A 20065-nucleotide genomic window follows, 5' to 3' on the forward strand; every position below is an offset into this window, starting at 1 on the left:
AGATGATCATCATTTGGAGACAAGTGCTCAAGAAGATCCAAGAGACATAACAAATGGTAATACCACCAAGGAGGTCCAAGTACCTGAAAATAATGAGAATGGAGAAATCTCAATAAGTTATATCTTGACAAGAAAATGGTGGAACCGAAATGATATTGTGGTCAATAATATTTTTGCTTATAATGTTGCCATTGAAATAATGCAACAAAATAAGGATCGTGAACCAAAATCTGTCGATGAATGCAGACAGAGAAATGATTGGCCAAAATGGAAGGATGAAATTCAAGCAGAGTTAACTTCACTTGAAAAATAAGAAGTTTTCGAATCAATAATCCGAACACTTGAAGGTATCAAGCCAGTAGGGTACAAATGGATTTTTGTGCGTAAACGAAATGAAAAGGATGAAGTCGTAAGATATAAAACACGATCTATAGCCCAAGGTTTTTCGCAAAGACCTGACATTGACTATATGGAAATATATTCGCCTGTGGTGGATGAAATTACCTTTAGGTCTTTAATGAATTTGACAGTTCATGAAAATCTTGAAATGCACCTAATGAACGTGGTCACTGCCTAATTATATGGCTCATTGGACCACAATATTTTTATGAAAATTTTCAAAGGATTCAAAGTACCAGAAGCATACAAGGATTCTCGAGAAACTTACTCAATAAAGCTTCAGAAATCCTTATACGGGTTGAAACAATCAGGACGCATGTGGTACAATCGTCTTAGCAAATATTTGCTAAAAGAAGGATATAAAAATGATCCAATTTGTCCTTGTGTCTTTATGAGAAGGTCTGGATCTGAATTTGTCATAACAGTAGTATATATTGATGATTTGAATATTATTGAAACTTCGGAAGAACTTTCAAAGGCAGTAAAATGTTTGAAAAAGGAGTTTGAAATGAAAGACCTTGGAAAGAAATTTTTTTGTCTTGGTCTACAAATGAGATATTTGTCCATCAATCAACATATACTGAAAATATTTTAAAGAGGTTTTATATGGATAAAGCACATCCATTGAGTACCCCAATGGTTGTGAGATCTCTTGATATTAATACAGATCCATTTCAACCTCATGAAAATGATGAAGAGCTTGGTGGTGATAAAATACCATATCTTAGTGCAATTAGTGCATTAATGTATCTTGCCAATAATTCTATATCGGATATAGCTTTTTCAGTAAATTTGTTAGCAATATTTAGTTCTTCTCCAACGCGCAGCATGGTCCATTCCGGGGGTAATACCCTCCCGTTTTCATGGACACTAGAATGGAATTAAACATATTTTCATATACCTCCGAGGGACCATTGATATGGGATTTTTTTACTCAAATGAATTCACATCACCGTTGGTTGGTTACGCAGACTCAGGATATTTGTCTGATTCCCATAAAGGTAGATCGCAGACAGGCTATTTGTTTACGTGTGGTGGTACAGCTATATCATGGCATTCAACAAAGCAAACTATGATAGTCGCTTCTTCAAATCATGCAGAGATAATAGTCATCCATGAAGCAAGTCGAGAATGTGTTTAGTTAAGATCAATAACTCAACACATTCAAGAAACATGCAACCTTTCTTTGAAAAGAGATGTACCAACAATATTGTATGAAGACAATGCTGCATGTATAGCTCAACTGAAGGGAGGATACATCAAAGGAGACAGAACAAAACATATTTCACCAAAATTCTTTTTTACTCATGATCTTCAAAAGAAGGGTGAAATAGATGTCCAACAAGTTCGTTCAAGTGACAATTTAGCAGATATGTTTACCAAGGCATTGCCAACTTCAACCTTTGAGAAAATGAGATACAAAACTGAAATGCGTCATCTTTGAGATATTAAGTGATGTTTTAATCAGGAGAGCAAAACACGCGTTGTACTCTTTTTCCCTTAGTCAAGGTTTTATCCCACTAGATTTTCTTGGTAAGGTTTTTCCACTGAGGTTTTCCTAATAAGGTTTTAACGAGGCACAACATCTATAGGTGTTCAAGATATTTATTCTTTCATTAAAATTTTTCTTTTACACGTGAACATTCAAGGGAGAGTGTTAAGTATGTGGATGCCACTTTAGTGGTAGGATTAACCACTAAATTGATGAGCACTAGGCAAGTTGTCCAATTTGCCTCATTTTTATTTTGCTATAAATTGCCTTCTTCGGCAACATAAATGAAGAGAGAGATAAAAAATTGATACAAACGTTTTCTCTTCTATTTTCTTCTCATTTCATTTCTCCTTCTTAAATTGCTAAACTCATTTATTATATAACATGGTATGTATTTTTTGAGATGTTTTGGGTATTTTATAGGTTTGATTTGTATCTTTTTGAATTTTTTAACTATTTTAATGTCTAGGTATCTGTATATTTCCGATAATTACGATTTTTGTTTAGTGTTTATTTTGTATTTCAATAATTTTTTGTATTTCCATAATTCAATTTATATTAAAAAAATAAGTTGTATGAGAATTTGTTTTTATATGTATCCCTCACAGTTTGTATTCAAACTTATAAAATATATACAATTTGTATCCCTCACAAAAATGACTACATTGTATTCATAACATATTTGCTACCTAATACACAAAATTTGTATTTATAGGAAATTTGTTTTGTAGTCATCAGATTTGTATTCATAAGGCAATTGTATTCTAGCCATCATATATACAAACAAATTGATATTCTACTTCTTATCACGTATATGTTTTTCAAACAAATTATTTATACAATCCGAGAAAATATTTGATTCCACAAAAAATTGTTTTTGAAGTAGAAATTGTATCCTCAGGGTTTGTACAAACAAACTATCAATGATGTATTTTAAAAAACTAATTTGTATCAATTAATTTATATTCAGTATTCAAGTATCAACTAATTTGTATTCAATATATAATTATACTCTATATCCAATATAAAGTTACCGACTATAAGCAATAAATATACAAATTACCAATATCGTGTATGATATCCAAAATATATTACGGATCATACCAACTTGCGTACAATATAAATTAGAGATCATACCAATTTAAAATTCCAAGCTAATTTGTATTCATACAAATTATCAAGTATTTATTCCAATCAATTATCTGATGCAATTAGTCAATCAACACTATCATATTATTAAATTTGTATCAAAATAAAATTTCTAAATTTAATCTATCAATTAATTCTTTGTAAATTCAATGAGTTTTTTGAGAAAATACTTGTTTGAATTCGGGTGGTGAACAATTGAGACTTTTCGATTTCAATAGTCTTCATAGATGCAACACCGTCTTTGTATTATTCTTGAATGATAAGGATGAGCTGCTCCAAATTAATTAGCGATTTTGAATTTTCGATAAAAAACAACGTGATCCGAAGGGTTTTTCAGATTCAAGGAGTTTGAATGAAGGTAAACTGAATTTCAGAGTCCTGCATGTAACTGCAATGATATGAGAGTGATTTCATTCATTCTTACCAAGTTAGATTAATTTTATTCCATGATTTACCTAAATTAGTTATTTGTATATGTTTTTTGTATATAACTGACGAAAGCATATAGAAATTCAATGGGTAACAAATTAAAATATTGCTATTTCACATATATAGTGAAAGTATAGCTAAGGAGTACTATTTAAGGCTTAATATTTGCTATTTGTAAAAAAAATTCTTTTATTTTATCCCTCCGAATTTGACCTAGATTGGATCCAACTGAAAAAATAATCAATTTCACTTATATTCAAATCCAACCCAAATTCATTTTATGACTAAGTCGAAGAGGGATCGAGTCTGAAGGGATAAAAAATGGGTGAATTAATATTTTTTTAAAGCCATATAAAATTTTTGAAATTAAAAAATTGATTTTAATTTTTTTAAATTCCTAATATAGTTCTGTTAACGAAAAAACTAAATACGCATCCTTTCTTAGACATCGAATGTATATATACATTATTTTTTAAATAATAATATACTCTTTTAAATTATAAAATTGAGAAGTATATTTATTTATTTTTCCTTTAAATTAAGAAATAGAAAAAGACGAATTTAAATTAAGAAATAGAAAAAGACGAAGAAAATTACAATATAAAATTAATTTTTCACTAATACAATGAAAATTTTAGTTGCGGACAGAACTACTACCAAGATTCCCCCAAAAGAAAAATCTCTTTCTTTGTCTTTGTGAAAGTATATATATATTTATTTATTTATTTTTATTTTTTTAAAGTTTTTTTTTTTAATCATGGCGGAGTAACTTTCAAAGTTCACGTGCAACTGTAACATAAATTTGGTACTATTCACTTATATTACATACGCAACTAAGCTAGCATTTCGCCTCAAGTTTTTAAATATTTTGGCAAATAATTTTGGGAGAAATTTCATCATGCGTTTAACTATAAATGTTTAAAAATATTTAAATATTTAAAAAAACATTATTTTATATTCGTAAGTGCTAAAAAAAATTTAAAATATCTATAAATGTGTGTTATTATTTTATAATGAACATGTTCCATTAAAAAAACCTTATAACATAATTGTTAGAGATATTATTTAATGGTGTTGGTTGACCACATTAATGAAATAAGTTAGTATATAAATATTAATTAAAATTAATAAATAATGAGTGTTTTTATAAAATATAAAAGTCTGGACAATTTTTAAATTTTTAAAACTTTCCAAGTTCTAGTTTTTTCTAGAACTTGAAAACTTGAGATATTTGTTAAATATATTTACCAAATAATAACAAATTATATGGCCAAATACTAATTTTTAATTTTTTCTTAATTTTTTTTTAAAAATTATTTGGAGTCAAACGACACTTTAAAAAATATTTTCTCTCAGATTCCCTCAAAAATAAAATTTAGGAACAATGTAAAATGAAAAATCAAACAAACTTCTACTTCGTTACAAATTGAGAAATTAAACAACAGTGTGTTTGGTAGAGAATTTTTTTTTTTTGTTTTTTCTAGGAAATGGAAATAAATTTCTTAATAATGAAACAAATAACTTGTACACTTCAACTTCAATATCCCATTCTCGTGTCCGCCTCCAATCATTGACCCCACCTACCAATTCTCGATCACTCTCGTCTCATATATAATACTCCAGCCAAAATAAGTGCATTTTTGAGTAATTCAAAATAAAATAGGTGAATTGTTCAAAGTTCAACAGAATTATTGAATTGTTTTTGATTTTTTTCTTTTATTTATAATTTTTAGGTGATAATTTTAAGAGAGTTAATTGTTCATATTTATAATTTTACTTTGAATTATTTATAATTTTAAGAATAGTTTGAGAATAATTAAAAGAGCGAAAGTGAAAAGTGATATTCAATTTATGTCTTTTTTTAATGGGTGTGTATTGCCTCAAAAATTCACTTATTTTGAAAAGGATGTCACGCATCGTATTAAGACGACATAGATGAAATGGAGGCTTGCCTCTAGAGTTTTGTGTGATCAGAAGGTACCACCTAAACTTAAGGGTAAGTTCTAAAAATTGGTGGTTAGACCGTCCTTGTTGTACGTGGTGGAGTACTGGCCAGTCAAGCACTCACATGTTCAAAAGATGCATGTTGCAGAGATGCGAATGTTGAGATGGATGTATAGGCATACGAGAAGCGATAAGATTAGGAATGAGGTTATTCGGGAAAAGGTAAGAGTGTCCTCTGTAGCGGACAAAACGAGATAAGCGAAATTGAGATGGTTCACGTATGTTTGGAGGAAGTGTGCCGACGCTCTAGTGAGGAGGTGTGAGAGACTGGTTATTAGGGATTCGTGGAGGGGTAGAGGTAGGCCGAATAAGTATTGGGAAGAGGTGATTACACAAGATATGATGCAATTTCATATTATCGAGGACATGACTCTAAATAGGAAGGTGTAGAGGTCACAGGTTAGGGTAGGGGATAGGAGGAGGAGGGTATCTTGACTTGCGAATGTTAGGCTTGTTAGTGTTTATGGTAGTACTAGTCGTACCCTTGCAATTCTTGTCACGTATAGTTATTGTGTATGATTATTAATATTTTACTATTTTAACGCTTTTTCGTATAGATTTACACAGTTTTTCTTATTAATTCTTTATTGTTTTCTTTTCATTTTACTTGAGTTTGATGCACTTGAGCCGAGAGTTATTCAGAAACAACCTATTTATCTCTATGAGGTAGTGATAAGATCTGCATATACTATATCTTTCCAAACCTTAGTGACATTTCACTAAATTTGTTGTTGTTGAGAAAGTATTTATCTAAATTATATATATAAATACTTTATGAATAATAATTTTTGCTTATCTAGTAATATTAAAAAAGAACATAAGAACTAATAAATTTATTATTGGTATAACAAAAGTTTTGTTATAGAGATTTAAGGGTTTTATTTGGTGTAATTAGATGTATAAGGATATTATATGAAATTATTTTATTTACCTTTTATACGAGATAACTTATTATACTATTTATATTACAATAACAAAATAAAATAATTTTGAGATTAAAATTACACATATTATCAAATAAAAAATAAAATAATTTCATAAAACATGTCGAAATTTATTAACGCCTCGTTTATTATTACTTTCTTAAGTACTTTAAAAACAAAAATGAAATGGATGAGTCAATAAAGCCGGTCTAGGAACAGAACAGACCGACCGGTCACTGGGCCATCTATAAATAGCTCATCCTCTTCCCTGTGAAATGCACATTTAACTTGCACTCACTTTCTCGGAATCTCCTTCAACTTCAGAGGTATTTCACTTCAATCTTCATGATCAACATTTTTCTGTTTCCATCTCATGTTGTTCTTCTTTTTTTTCTTTGTTGATTTTTACTGTATTTTGTATTTTACTTTCCAAATTTATACTAATTTCCATGCAAGTTCATTCTAGAATTTTGATTTTTTTTTTCTAGTTTAGATCTGCGATCGAATCAGGTGAGGCGTATATCAGTCTATGGATTTACAGTATTTGGTGAATCATTTGAGCATTTTCTAGATCGAATATTGCCACTATTTCTGTTTCATCTTCTTTTCCATAGTCATTTGTTTGATGAGCGCTATTTCTCAAGTCTCATTTAGGTGTGTTCGGTATGAAGGAAATGTTGTCTAGAATTTATTTTTTTCCAGGAAAATAACTGGGTTTCTTAGTAATTTTATTGTGTAAAAAATATTTATGTTAAAAATATTTTTATAATAATTTAGACAAACACTATGTGAGAGGTGGAGGTCAGGGGTAGAGACGAGTTGTGTTGGAGGGTGGGGATGACTCAATCGAGGTGGAGTGCTACTTGTTCAACTTGTTTTCCTATTTTTGTCGAAGTTATTTTTCTCATTTTTCTTGTAGTTTATTTTCCCGAAGAAAATATCTTCCAAAAATTTTGATCAACGATAAATGGGAAATTGGAAATGTTTTCTTCCATACCGATCACACCCTTGGCATCAAGGAATTAGGGAAAAAAATTGTTTTAAGACAAATTTCACAATTTTTTTTTTGCTTTTGTTCACTAGTTACTTGGGCTTACGTCAAACAGTGTCATCCACGTTTTCTGTCTCATTGAAATGGCTTGATGGTGCTGATTTAGAGCCCGTTTGGTGTTTGGATAAAAGTGCTTAAATGAGGAAAATGATGTGAATTTTAGGGTTAAAAAGAATAAAAATGATAGTTTGGGAATATAGTTAAAATATAAGAGATATAAAATAATTTCCACGGTCAAAGAAAATTACTTTAAGCACTTAGAAAAAAAAAGTTAGGAATCCTAACTTTTCATTTTTGATTGATTTAAGAACTTTATGGCTTAAAGTTAGCATTAGGCAAACACATGTAAAAGCTAAAAAGGGTAAAGCCCATCCAAACGGGCTCTTAATCTATTAAAATATCTTTGGCAGAGATAGTATAGTAGATGTGTTGTAGTTGAGGGCTTGAGGCTACATTTTCCATTGTTTATACTATGATTTGATATAATAATCTGAAATTTCGCGATATTTGGGTCAATACAATTTTTGTGTGTTGGTGGTGTTGTGATTTCTTTTGTTAATAGAAAGAGACCCCTGATTGGTTTTGAATGAAACAGACATCCATTTTCATACATATTCACAATGGCTCCAGCAGCAGCAGATGCCATCAAACCTACAGGTAACACTTTTGCTCTCTTAGTACCGAACCTAGAATCTTTATTTGATGTAAAGATAGCAAATCGATTTGTTGATGCTTTGACTCCAGTATGAAGCAGCACTATGTTCTTTGCAAAAATGATTTTCATGTTGACCATTTATTAGTAACAGGGGTGTTCTTTGGTCCTTAGAAAATTTGCATGCAAATAATAACTTTTTATGCTTAAGCAAGAACTTAGTGTTTTGTCCATTTTTATGTTTGATTTCTTCATTAAAATTTTCAATTAGAAAAAGAAAATCATTAAAAACTAGCTTTCTGTAGACAGCCATTAGGAAATAAGCAATTGCTTTTCTTTTTGGAGGATATTGTCTTCTTTAGATAAAGAGGAAAATGAATCTCTTTTATCTGTCTCTTTATTTCAACAACAAACTGAAACTGTGAGCATCGCTATAAGTCAGTCTTACCATGAGACATCATTAAATCTGACTTTAGTTTTTGCTCCTATATGTAGATTTCATTTGGAAAGTCTTGATTTTGTATGGTCAGTTGGATAGTTGTTCACAAAATGAAAAAGCTTCAAATGCACATTGCAAGGTTAACTTGTAGTTTCAGTTACTTCCCCGGACCCTGCGCATAGCGGGAGCTTTAGTGCACCGGGCTACCCTTTAGATAATCTCTAGTTTAAACTTTTAGCGTGGAATGCTCTTCCTACTGTTATTTTATGTAAAACGGAGTGTCCAAAACTGGTAGCACATTTTTCTAGTTTTCAAAACTATAAATTTTCTGCTGGGATTCCCGCTACAGAACAGCCTATTGATGATTGATTGATATTGTCTGCATTGGCAAAGACAGTATTTCATTAAACTTTCCTTCGATGTTCTTTTATCAGATAAATTGGTGCAGTATAGTTGGATGTTGGTTTTTCTAGATTTTGGGTTGCTATGTCGTGAAAAAAGTTTCCCAATCCGTGCTTTCCGATAATTGCTCATTATTTGTGATTTAATGTGAACAGATGTTTGCATTGTTGGTGTTGCCCGTACTCCAATGGGGAGCTTCCTTGGTTCTCTTTCCTCCTTGCCAGCGACAAAACTTGGATCAATAGCCATTGCGGGTAGGACTCTAGCTATTGTTACGTAGTTATTTCATTATGGAAAACCCAATTGACTGGCAACCATAATATCTTTGAGTTTATATTAATCTCTCTGTTGGTTGAACTTTAGGTGCTCTTAAGAAAGCAAATGTTGATCCATCACTAGTAGAAGAAGTCTTCTTTGGAAATGTCCTTAGTGCAAATCTGGGGCAGGCTCCTGCTAGGCAAGCCGCATTGGGTGCAGGACTACCCAATACGGTGATTTGCACGACTGTGAACAAAGTTTGTGCATCTGGATTGAAAGGTATGCACCTTCCTGTTGTATTTATCTCCTGGAGACCTCTCCCTCCTTTTAACTACTATGAGAGTGAAAGAGGTATTTGTTTTTGACAATATATAATTTTATATGGCTTTGCAGCAACTATACTTGCAGCTCAAAGTATCCAGTTGGGCATCAATGAGGTGGTTGTGGCTGGTGGAATGGAAAACATGTCCAATGTTCCCAAATACATTGCAGAAGCAAGGTTTGCATTCTTCAAAAGTTGAATATCTGTGATAATACAATTTCTTTTAAGAAGCTCCTCAGTCTCCCTTAGCAAAGAAGGATAGTGATACAAGATGATATATTTTTCGAGTCACAGACTTTAGGAAGAGTGATGCTGTTTTTTTGCGACATTCCAAGTCACATTTTATAATCTGTCTACAACTTCGAACCTACCCTTTTTGTGCTTCAACAGTGTACATGTGTTTTTCCGAAATCTTAACACGCTTAATCAACAAATACAAAGCCAGCTTATTTTCCTGTTAACCAGTTTTTCATGCTTCCACGTAAACCCGCTTATGATCTGTTCCTCGTCAGTCATACATTTTTTAGATCTCTCCCCATTGAGTTGTATGATGTGTTCCCCATCAGCCATAAATTTTTACATTTCTCCCCACTGAGTTTTCTATGGTTTATGTATAGTTCGGAATATGGTAGACCTGTTGCGCTGGTCACTTCTAATTTTTTCCATTACAGAAGTTCTGATTATTTAATATTGTTCTTCAATTCTGTTTTATCAATAACCTTCATTGATCAATCCTATAATCACAGGAAGGGTTCTCGTCTTGGACATGATAGTCTTGTTGATGGAATGCTTAAAGATGGTTTGACTGATGTTTATAAGGATTGTGGTATGGGAGTTTGTGCAGAAATATGTGCTGAAAATCATAAAATCACAAGAGAGGAGCAGGTTTGTCTTTATATACATCTTTGTTTTTCTTTAATTTGCATCGTGCTGCAAGTTTGGATCTGACTTTAATTTCACATACCAAAGCTTTTTCTACTCTTTGTTTATCTAATTTATACTTACATGCCAATTCCTCCTTATCGTTGTTTTTGGTTATTTTGATGTTTAATAATTGATACCACTATTTGATGAAGCTTCTGTGAGAAACAAGAAAGATTGGGATACATGTGGTCCGCTCTTTCCTAATGCTGTGTTATTATTTCTATGCAAAGTTGAACCATTTTGATTTTCTATTACTCCACTTGTTTACCACACGCACATCTGGAAACCAAAGTGAATCATCATTATGTTTTCTCTCAGTTTTCAGCTATTCACTATGTAGATTTGCTGGTCTTTTATTTTCTGAAGGAGTCAAGCACTTAAGTCTCTCTTCTACATGCAGGATGACTATGCAGTTCAAAGTTTTGAACGTGGAATTGCTGCTCAGGAAGCTGGTGCTTTCGCATGGGAGATTGTACCGGTAAAAGTTATTAGCGCTTGGTCTCTAGATATTTCTCCATACTCAAAGAAAGCAAGTTCTTCGCAGTTTGTTTATTTAATGGTTCTAATGAATTTTGACAATGTGCAGGTTGAAGTGCCTGGAGGAAGAGGAAAGCCATCCATTATTGTTGATAAGGATGACGGTCTAGGAAAGGTGAGTACATTAATATGACTTTTTATTAGTCAACGCAAAACTAATAGCATACATGGATGGGCTCCTCTACATCTTCTCTTGAGCGCTCTTGGAGACTTAATTTAGCCGCTCTCAGACCTACTCCCCCCATATGGGAAGTGAAGTAGAATAGCTAGAAAATGAAGTTAAATGCGATTTCTGAATCACTAGAGTTTCTTATTGAAGGGGATGAAGAGAATATTCTGACTATATAGACCTCCTTATTTGTGCCTTCCAAGTACTAAAACGCTAATATATATTAATTTACTTTTTTGGCACTCAAATGATGTTATGATATAGGCACATACATTTACAGTGCCTATAATTTCCTGCCTTCATCACTCGTCATTTCTGTGTTTTTCTTGCCAGTTTGATGGTGCAAAATTGAGAAAACTTCGACCAAGCTTTAAGGATAAAGATGGTACTGTTACTGCTGGTAATGCTTCTAGCATAAGGTTCGTGGACTTAATTTTCTACCATGTTCTGTTTTTCTTGTTCTCACATGTTTAACAAGAACTTTTTGTTAACCTAACAAATAAATGCATTTCCTACTTCTCCAATCTTGGTCAATTACTCTGAAATTTACTTGCACCAACTTCCTCTCTCTGGAAGTACTGCATCCCAAACAATAGCTGTAAAAGATTCGCTGATTACAGTTATGATTATATCTTTATGTTTCTGGTTCATTTTTAAAAAGTGATTTTTTACACTTTGCATCCATAGTGGGAGTCAAGTTAGTTAGGTCATCTATTATACTATTTAAGAACACCTTTCACCTGAAATGTTAATAATTCAGTGAAACATGATAAGAACTGGCTATTGAAGTTGCTCCTTATTTTTCCTTGTTGAAAGTTTGGAACAGGAAATCAGAATATGATAACTTCCAAGTTCCAAGAGATTCTTGGTTTTTCTTTTCTGTAAAATTTGTTGACAAGATAAATCTTGCATTTTCAGTGATGGTGCTGCTGCATTGGTTTTAGTAAGTGGAGAGAAGGCTATAAAACTAGGATTAAATGTTATTGGAAAGATTTCAGGCTATGCAGATGCTGCTCAGGTACTTTATATCTATGGATTTGAGAATAGAGTTTAAGCACTCCATATGTAAGATTTTGGTTAATTAATGGTTATTACCTTTTTTACTTTCCTTATCTGGTGGTTAAACTTACACTCTTGCAGGAACCTGAATTATTCACAACTGCACCTGCTCTAGCAATTCCCAAAGCTATCAAAAGTGCTAGCTTAGAGGCTTCTCAGATTGATTACTATGAAATTAATGAAGCCTTTGCTGTATGATCTCTTACCTAGTTCTTTTAAACTAGCCTGCTTCATTTGTGTAAGCATCCTCCTTAACAGACCTTGCTTGCAGGTTGTATCTCTTGCAAATCAAAAGCTACTTGGTCTTAATCCAGTGAGTGCTCTATCTATCCTATATGCTTATTAATCTTGAGATACAAATTTTTTTAACCTCGTCAACTTTGACACTCAGTCGGGGTATATTATCTCAAGAAAACTATTTGGATTATATGCTTTGATATGAAAATGGAACAACGATAAGACAACATAAAGTCGTAACTTATTTGGTCTCTGATACTTTATTTAGTGTGGAACAAGCACGGAATGATCATGACAATGAAGTAACCTTTTGTTTTGTTCACTCAGGAAAAAGTTAATGTACACGGTGGGGCTGTATCTTTGGGGCATCCTCTTGGATGCAGTGGAGCTCGTATATTGGTTACACTTCTCGGGGTACGTGTCACTACTGCAACGTTTTGGTGTTTTAAGTTCAATTGATTGTTTCTTTTAATGTCCTAATATGATCTTGTCTTCTGATCATGAATATTGAGAAATCTATCGTCCTTTAATGTTTGTTTCACATCTATTTTCCCAATGCAATGTTCGCAGGTGCTGAGACAGAAAAATGGCAAATATGGAGCTGCTGGTGTTTGCAATGGAGGAGGAGGTGCCTCAGCCCTTGTCCTAGAGCTTGTGTAATCCTTTTTTCTTTTTGGTAAGTCCGAAGATTGGAAACTCATTTGAGAATGTAGTCTACCAATGTGATATTGAATGTATGCTATTCTACGGAATTCAGAGGTGTTCTTGGTAGATCGTTTAACTGGACAACAATGATTAATTAGAATTGGAATAGTATCTAAGGGTTGTTCAATGAGATGACCACAAAAGATGATAATTCCATTAAAATCTCGTTTCGGACTGTAGCCTTAATCCTAGGGTTGTATAAGCTCATATTATTCCTCAATTAGTATTTCTGCACAACCAATGGACCTGTTCATGTGTGTTACTGTACATTTCTTACTTGACATATTAGATGGACTAAAGTTGAAGTTCTTTCAGCTGCATTGAGATCATTTTTGGTTACCTTAGTGTATATATTGCTTTCGTTTTGCAGGTTAGTGTTTCGGGCTATTTATGATAGATGATGCTTGCAACGGATTAGATCTGGCAGGGCGCTTCAGCCAGAGATGACACTGCAATTTCTACTTATTGGTTTTCTTTCTTTTTTTTCCTTTCCTTTGTAATGTTAATTTAAGCAGTTGTATTATTCAAAAATAAATGGAAGCTGATCAGGTTCTTCTCAAAGTAGCGACATATCTCCCTCCCCCTGATTTCATCATTTCTGTTGGAATTTTTCCCAGCACTTCACTATTTTCATGTCCAAAGGGCATAGGAGATTGAGTTACTAACTTTGAGATGACTTCCCAGTGCATATGGGAAGGGTAGCAGCTGCAGGTTTCCCGGGATGTTCCCCAAAAAGCAACTTCATAAATCACTTGTTCTGTCAACCACTATATCGCTGTAGGCATGGTTAAGTGAAGTTGCTTAAGCTAATAAACCTAAAATTTAATAATAAGCCAACTTATGCCTTGATCTAGTAGATTTCTTTTTTCTAGTTATGTTGGGAGTAGGGGTGTACATAGACCGGGTTGGTTCGGATTTTTTACAAACCAAACCAAACCATTTGTGTCGGGTTATTAAATCTATAAACCAAACCAAACCAATAAAAGTCGGGTTTTTCGATATCAATTTTTCTCGGGTTTTTCGAGTTTTTTCGGGTTTTCGGGTTTTTTCGGGTTTTTCGGATTTTTCATAGTATCTAATAAAAAGCACAGAGCAGTGCTTCTTAAAAAGAGTTCTAGTACAAAATATCAACATATAAGATGGAGGCAGAACATTGTTTGAAGTTTTAACTTTATAATATAACTTTATAAGATGTTTTTTTTTTGTATATTATTTAGATGACCTTCTCAAGTCCAAATATAAATGTAAGAAAGAAAACAAAAATTATGAAAAATTTTAAAAAAATATTTATAAATTACATTTTAATAAATATTTTTATGTATAACATAATTTAAAAGTAGTATATCTATAATCGGGTTGGTTTGGGTTCGGTTTGACTTTTTTTAGTTAAAACCAAACCAACCCTATAATGGTCGGGTTTTTTTTCCAAACACCAAACCAAGTCAAACCAAACCACTAGTCGGGTTTTTTTTCCGGTTTGGTTCGGTTTGTCGATTTGGTGCGGTTTATCGGTTTGCCCTGTACAGCCCTAGTTGGGAGGATCAAGAGGAGATTTTAATACCATTTCAAATTGAAGATGACTTACCAAGATATATAGGTTCTGACTCAGATCTATTTACCAATTAGATTAAATTAGTTTACTTTTTAGCTAAAAAGGTTGAGGTTTTCAAAGAATTGCATATCATTGATCACAATTCTAGGCGGGCTTTCAACTTACCAGCCCTTTTGGTCTTCCAAAGTTATCATGATTAATCTTTCTGTGATTTTGCTGTACAATTGAATGCTGAGACTGTGTTATAGTGAAGACACTTGGACAAAGCTTATCAAACCAATGTAAGGGCCATTTACTTTTCAACTTTGGGACGTACTTAAAGTTTACTAATACATGTTCATAGTTGCCTACTGTGTGGTCAGAAAAAATTATGTCAACATCTTGCAATAGAGTATTTTTTACTTGTCGAGTATTCATTTAACACATTTATTAAGAAATAAAAAATAAAATGACAATTTTATTGGATCAATGTTTGAATATAATTATAAATTTAATGTTTTGAAAAATAACTATAGTTAATAATAAGTGTAAATTAGAAAATAAATGATAAATTATCTCTTGGTTTTTAAAACTGAATAAGTAAAAATTAGCATCTGTTTCCAGTATGTAGAACAAGTAAAAGTGGACGGAGCAATAAATATACCTGCTTTTTTCATGACGTTTATTAATGACTTACGAACAATGACGGAGACATAATTTTTATTAAAGTGGCTCAAACATAAATATATTAACACATGAAGAAGTTTCATTAAAGTGGCTCAAACATGAATATATTAACATATGAAGAAGCCGAAGAGGGTTAACATCTATTATATATACATAAATAATAATTTTAACCATATATATATAACGTAATTTTTTGCCAATTTTTTTTAAATGAACCCTCTCAAACCTAGCTAGCGGCCCGCTTACAGTACTCCAACAAGCCCTTAAAGAACTTATTTGAATGTTCAAATAAACAAATATTCTAACTTCTTGTACACACTATTTTGGAATTATCGATGAAAATAGCGGCTAGTGTAGAACCATAGGAATACAAATCATAATTTTAGCCAGCTAAGTATGAGTTGTCCATAGAAAAACACAAGCATCACCATATATATATACTTAAATAACAAATTTCTATGTCATTGAAGTAATAAATCAAAGTGTTAAATTACTCCAAGAAAGTGATAACAAAACAGGAGAATCCAGTTGTAAAGAGACCAATTAATTCCATAACTATTTTATGGCCTATCAACTTGGACAATATATATATATATAGTGTATGATACAGAATTGCAGACTTGAATAGCAAATTTCTATGTCATTGAAGTAAAAAATCAAAGTGTTAAATTACTCCAAGAAAGTGGTAACAAAACAAGGAGAATCCAGTTGTAAAGAGACCAATTAATTCCATAAAACTATTTTATGGCCTATCAACTTGTACAATATATATATATATATTGAGCCACACTATTCACTACCTTGGCCTCAACTCTTATTTTCCAGCTATGCAATCTTTCTGGGGGTTTCCAACACAATTTTGCACCATGCGTATCATGATGACAATTGACATTATAATATCCTAGTTTTGAAGTAATAATAAAATTATTTTTGTATTTATAAGTCATGATTTCAAAATACAAAATTAACTATATACTGTTGTTTGTGTTAGAGTAACCTATCTTATATCATATTCTCTTGAAGTGGAATCCTTTCATGAACCCTGCATGAACACATATATTTCGTATATTGGACTACGTTTTCTTTTTTGAAAATCTTAGAAAACCCGCCGTCGCTAACCTTCAGACACGCACTGAATAAATTAAACTTGTTTCTATGCAATAGTTCCCAAATCACACCAATTACCTTTTCTTAATCATGCTAATACATAATGCTTCTCATGTCTCTAATTGCCTTATATGCGCAAGGAAGTTGAAATGCAATCACACATTTTAATTTTTTTTATTTATAATTATTTGATATTTGAAATTATTTTGAATCGATTAATCGAAATTCTATTGCATAAAAGGAAGAAATATTTTCTACAATTTTTTTTAATCTATTTACCTGACTCAAACTCGATATCTAGGATCTTACATATTATTGGTCATATTCATTGTCTCATAATTTTGAACTGTATGTATATATACAAATTTTAACAATACTGTTAAGCAAAGCTTTATCTCCTTCTTATAAATTAAGTGGAAAGAACTTAAATAATTAAGTGATCTTTATCAAATAGTCGATCTGATTTTCTGTTTACTTTTTCTAACAATTTCTAACAAGTAATATGCATAAATTTTTAATTAAGCGCTTTAATGAATAACTATTTAAATTAATTCTTTAATAAATAACAATATATTAATTTAAGACGGCAAATTTTCTGTATGATTGTACAATATACAAAGTTGGGTCTGCCTTTCATAAATAGATTGTTCTCACCATGTAGTTGACAAGAATTTGAATAATATTAATTTTCGCATTTATGTGGAATTAAGATAAGTGAAGCTTGCTTTATTGTTCGAGCACCTCCACTACTAAATACTAATAGATTAATTATGGTATGAGTCACCAAATCAATAAATAAATACATCAAATGCATTACGTTTATGGACTTGAGAATTTGAAGTAAATATCAATAACAAACAAATAATAATATATTATGTAATTATATAAGAGGGTATGATAAAAATAAAATATACGCAAATTTTATTATTTTTATTTTTGTGGGATAAATGACATTATTTTCTATAGATTCGCTACTTAAATATCACATGCAACTAATTCTTTTTTTCTAAAATAGAAACATGACTATTCATCTTGTTATGGATCGATGGTCGTTATTATATTATTTCATAATATTTTGTGTTGTTTAGCATTGTAATGTATTATTTTGATGGATATAATTAGGATATATAGATTGTACTCTTTTGCTTTGTGTTAGAAATCAAAATGAAGAGCTACGAGATTTTGGGAATTTTCTGTATATCATTGCATAATCTATCTGTCCCTATTTATACAAAATACCTAATGAATAAACTATTAAATAAAATAAAATTCTATACATATTTGTGCTCTTCTTATTGGTCAAAAGGATAACAAACTAACTAATTTTGTTTCTATGTACAGGTTTCACTAGACTGAGGTGTATGGCTCAGATTTAATTGATCAAACTATTTTCAATGGCTGTGATACAATCTTGGACATTGAATGGCTGTGATGCAATCTCATATATTCAATGGCTTTGATGCACACTTTGGAAATCAACGGTCCTGATGAATTGTGTCCACTACCTTGGACACATACAAGAAGACTCTGGAAGTCTTCTGAACTGTCGCTTCATTTCTCTGAAGATGAAGTTTGAAGCTGAAGAAGTTTGAAGCTGAAGAGTCATTTCCTTCTTCTTCTTCTTTCATTTTTCTCTTCATCTTCTTCATCTTCATCTTGCTTCAGAGATGGTTGTATGCCAACATCCCCCCTCAAGTTGGGGGGAAGAGTCATAACACCCAACTTGGTCATGAGCTCACGGTGAGAAGCCCCAGAGAGAGGCTTGGTAAATAGATCGGCAAGCTGATGGTGAGAAGGAACAAAGTGAAGCGAAATCAAACCGGAGATAAACTGTTGACGCACGAAATGACAATCCAAATCAACGTGTTTCGTGCGTTCATGGAAGACAGGATTCCGAGCGATATGAAGAGCTGCCTGGCTATCAGAATGAAGTGGAATAGGAAGAGAAGGAGGAGAGGAGAGGTCATCCAGGAGGCGCACCAACCAGGTAAGCTCCGCTGTAACTCGTCGCATCGATCTATACTCTGCTTCGGCAGAGGAGAGGGAAATAGACATCTGTTTCTTTGATTTCCATGAAATAGGAGCACCTCCTAGTGTAATGAAGAAACCACTAACTGATCTCCGACTGTCCTTGCAGGAAGCCCAGTCGGCGTCGCAAAAAGCAAGTAGATCAAAAGAGGGCGTAGATGATAGAAGAATACCTTGGCCTGGATCTTTTCTAAGATAACGAAGCACCCTCTGAGCAGCGGAGAAATGTGAAAGACAAGGCCGCTGCATGTATTGACTAAGGCACAGAACTGCATAGGAGAGATCAGGTCTGGTATGAGTCAAATAATTTAATTTGCCAACTAAATGCCGATATTCAGTGGGGTTGTCCAGTAAAGGTCCATCATCAGCTTGCAACTTCATATAAGGGTCAAGAGGTGAGGTTACACTTGAACCAGTACAGTCAAAATCCTTAAGAAGATTCATAGTAAATTGTCGTTGACTGATGATGAAGCCCGAGGCATCCCTGATGATTTCCATACCCAGAAAATAGTTGATATCACCCAACATTTTGACTTTGAATTCAGCATTAAGAAAATGAGTAACAGCAATGATTTCGGAAATAGCATCCCCTGTGAGTAAAATGTCATCCACATAGACTGCGATAATAGAGATAAGACCACCAGTAGTCTTGAAAAACAAAGAATAGTCATTTAAAGAACTAGTATATCCTTTGAAACTCAAAGCTCCAGCAAGCCTAGCATACCACTGTCGAGATGCTTGCTTAAGACCATATAAAGACTTCTTGAGAAGACAAACATGCCTAGGTGAAGGAGGTTTCAAACCTGCTGGAAATCTCATATATACCTCCTCTTGTAATTCTCCATGTAAAAAAGCATTATTGACATCAAGTTGAGACACTCTCCAACCTTTCTTTATAGCAACTGCGAGGAGACATCTAATAGTGGTCATTTTGACCACTAGGGAAAAAGTTTCAGTGAAATTTATGCCTTCTTGTTGAACATCCCCCCTTACAACCAACCTGGCTTTCAGTCTTTCTATGGAGCCATCTGATTTATGTTTCACTTTAAATACCCATTTACAGGGCAAAGATTTCTTCCCTGCAGGCAATTCCATTACTGACCATGTCTTATTGTCTTGCAGGGCTTGAAGTTCAGCTTCCATTGCTTTTATCCAACCAGGGTGTTGGCTTGCCTCAGCATAACTTGTAGGCTCTGAAATTTGTGAAAAAGATTGAAGAAGAGTCTGGTTGGAAAGAGATAGAGATGCAAAGGAGAAAGAGGTTGGTGTTGTGGGATTAATGAAGCAAGAACTTGTAACATCAGTCAGCTGGATGCTGTTGCAGATGAAATCTTGAAGGTAAGCAGGTGGTTGTTTAATTCTGGTTGATTGTCTAGTGGATATAGGATGAATTGTAGGATTGGATGGTGGAAGATCATGAGAATCAGAAGATGGACCAGAAGATGCAGTATGAGGAGAGAGTTGAGAAGTAGATGGGGAATCTGAAGAAAAACTAGGAGTGTTGGGTGAGGGTGTGAATGAGGGTGATGATGTAACAGGTGATGAAGTAGAGATAGGTTGT

The 20065-nt window shown here is 32.8% G+C and overlaps 1 protein-coding gene across 1 annotated transcript; it reads left to right on the top strand.

Moving 5' to 3' along the window:
* The first annotated feature begins 6596 nt into the window (after positions 1–6596).
* LOC129892212 (acetyl-CoA acetyltransferase, cytosolic 1-like) lies at positions 6597–13712 on the top strand. Its single transcript, XM_055967768.1, has 15 exons — positions 6597–6722; positions 8043–8104; positions 9096–9194; positions 9304–9477; positions 9592–9697; positions 10267–10405; positions 10845–10922; positions 11031–11096; positions 11484–11569; positions 12069–12168; positions 12291–12401; positions 12481–12522; positions 12774–12860; positions 13017–13122; positions 13522–13712. Exons 2-14 carry the CDS (start codon positions 8068–8070, stop codon positions 13104–13106), a joined length of 1215 nt encoding a protein of 404 aa, XP_055823743.1. The 5' UTR covers positions 6597–6722; positions 8043–8067; the 3' UTR covers positions 13107–13122; positions 13522–13712.
* Positions 13713–20065: the final 6353 nt, after the last annotated feature.

Source organism: Solanum dulcamara, chromosome 6, assembly GCF_947179165.1.
Source record: "Solanum dulcamara chromosome 6, daSolDulc1.2, whole genome shotgun sequence".
Classification (NCBI taxonomy): domain Eukaryota; kingdom Viridiplantae; phylum Streptophyta; class Magnoliopsida; order Solanales; family Solanaceae; genus Solanum; species Solanum dulcamara.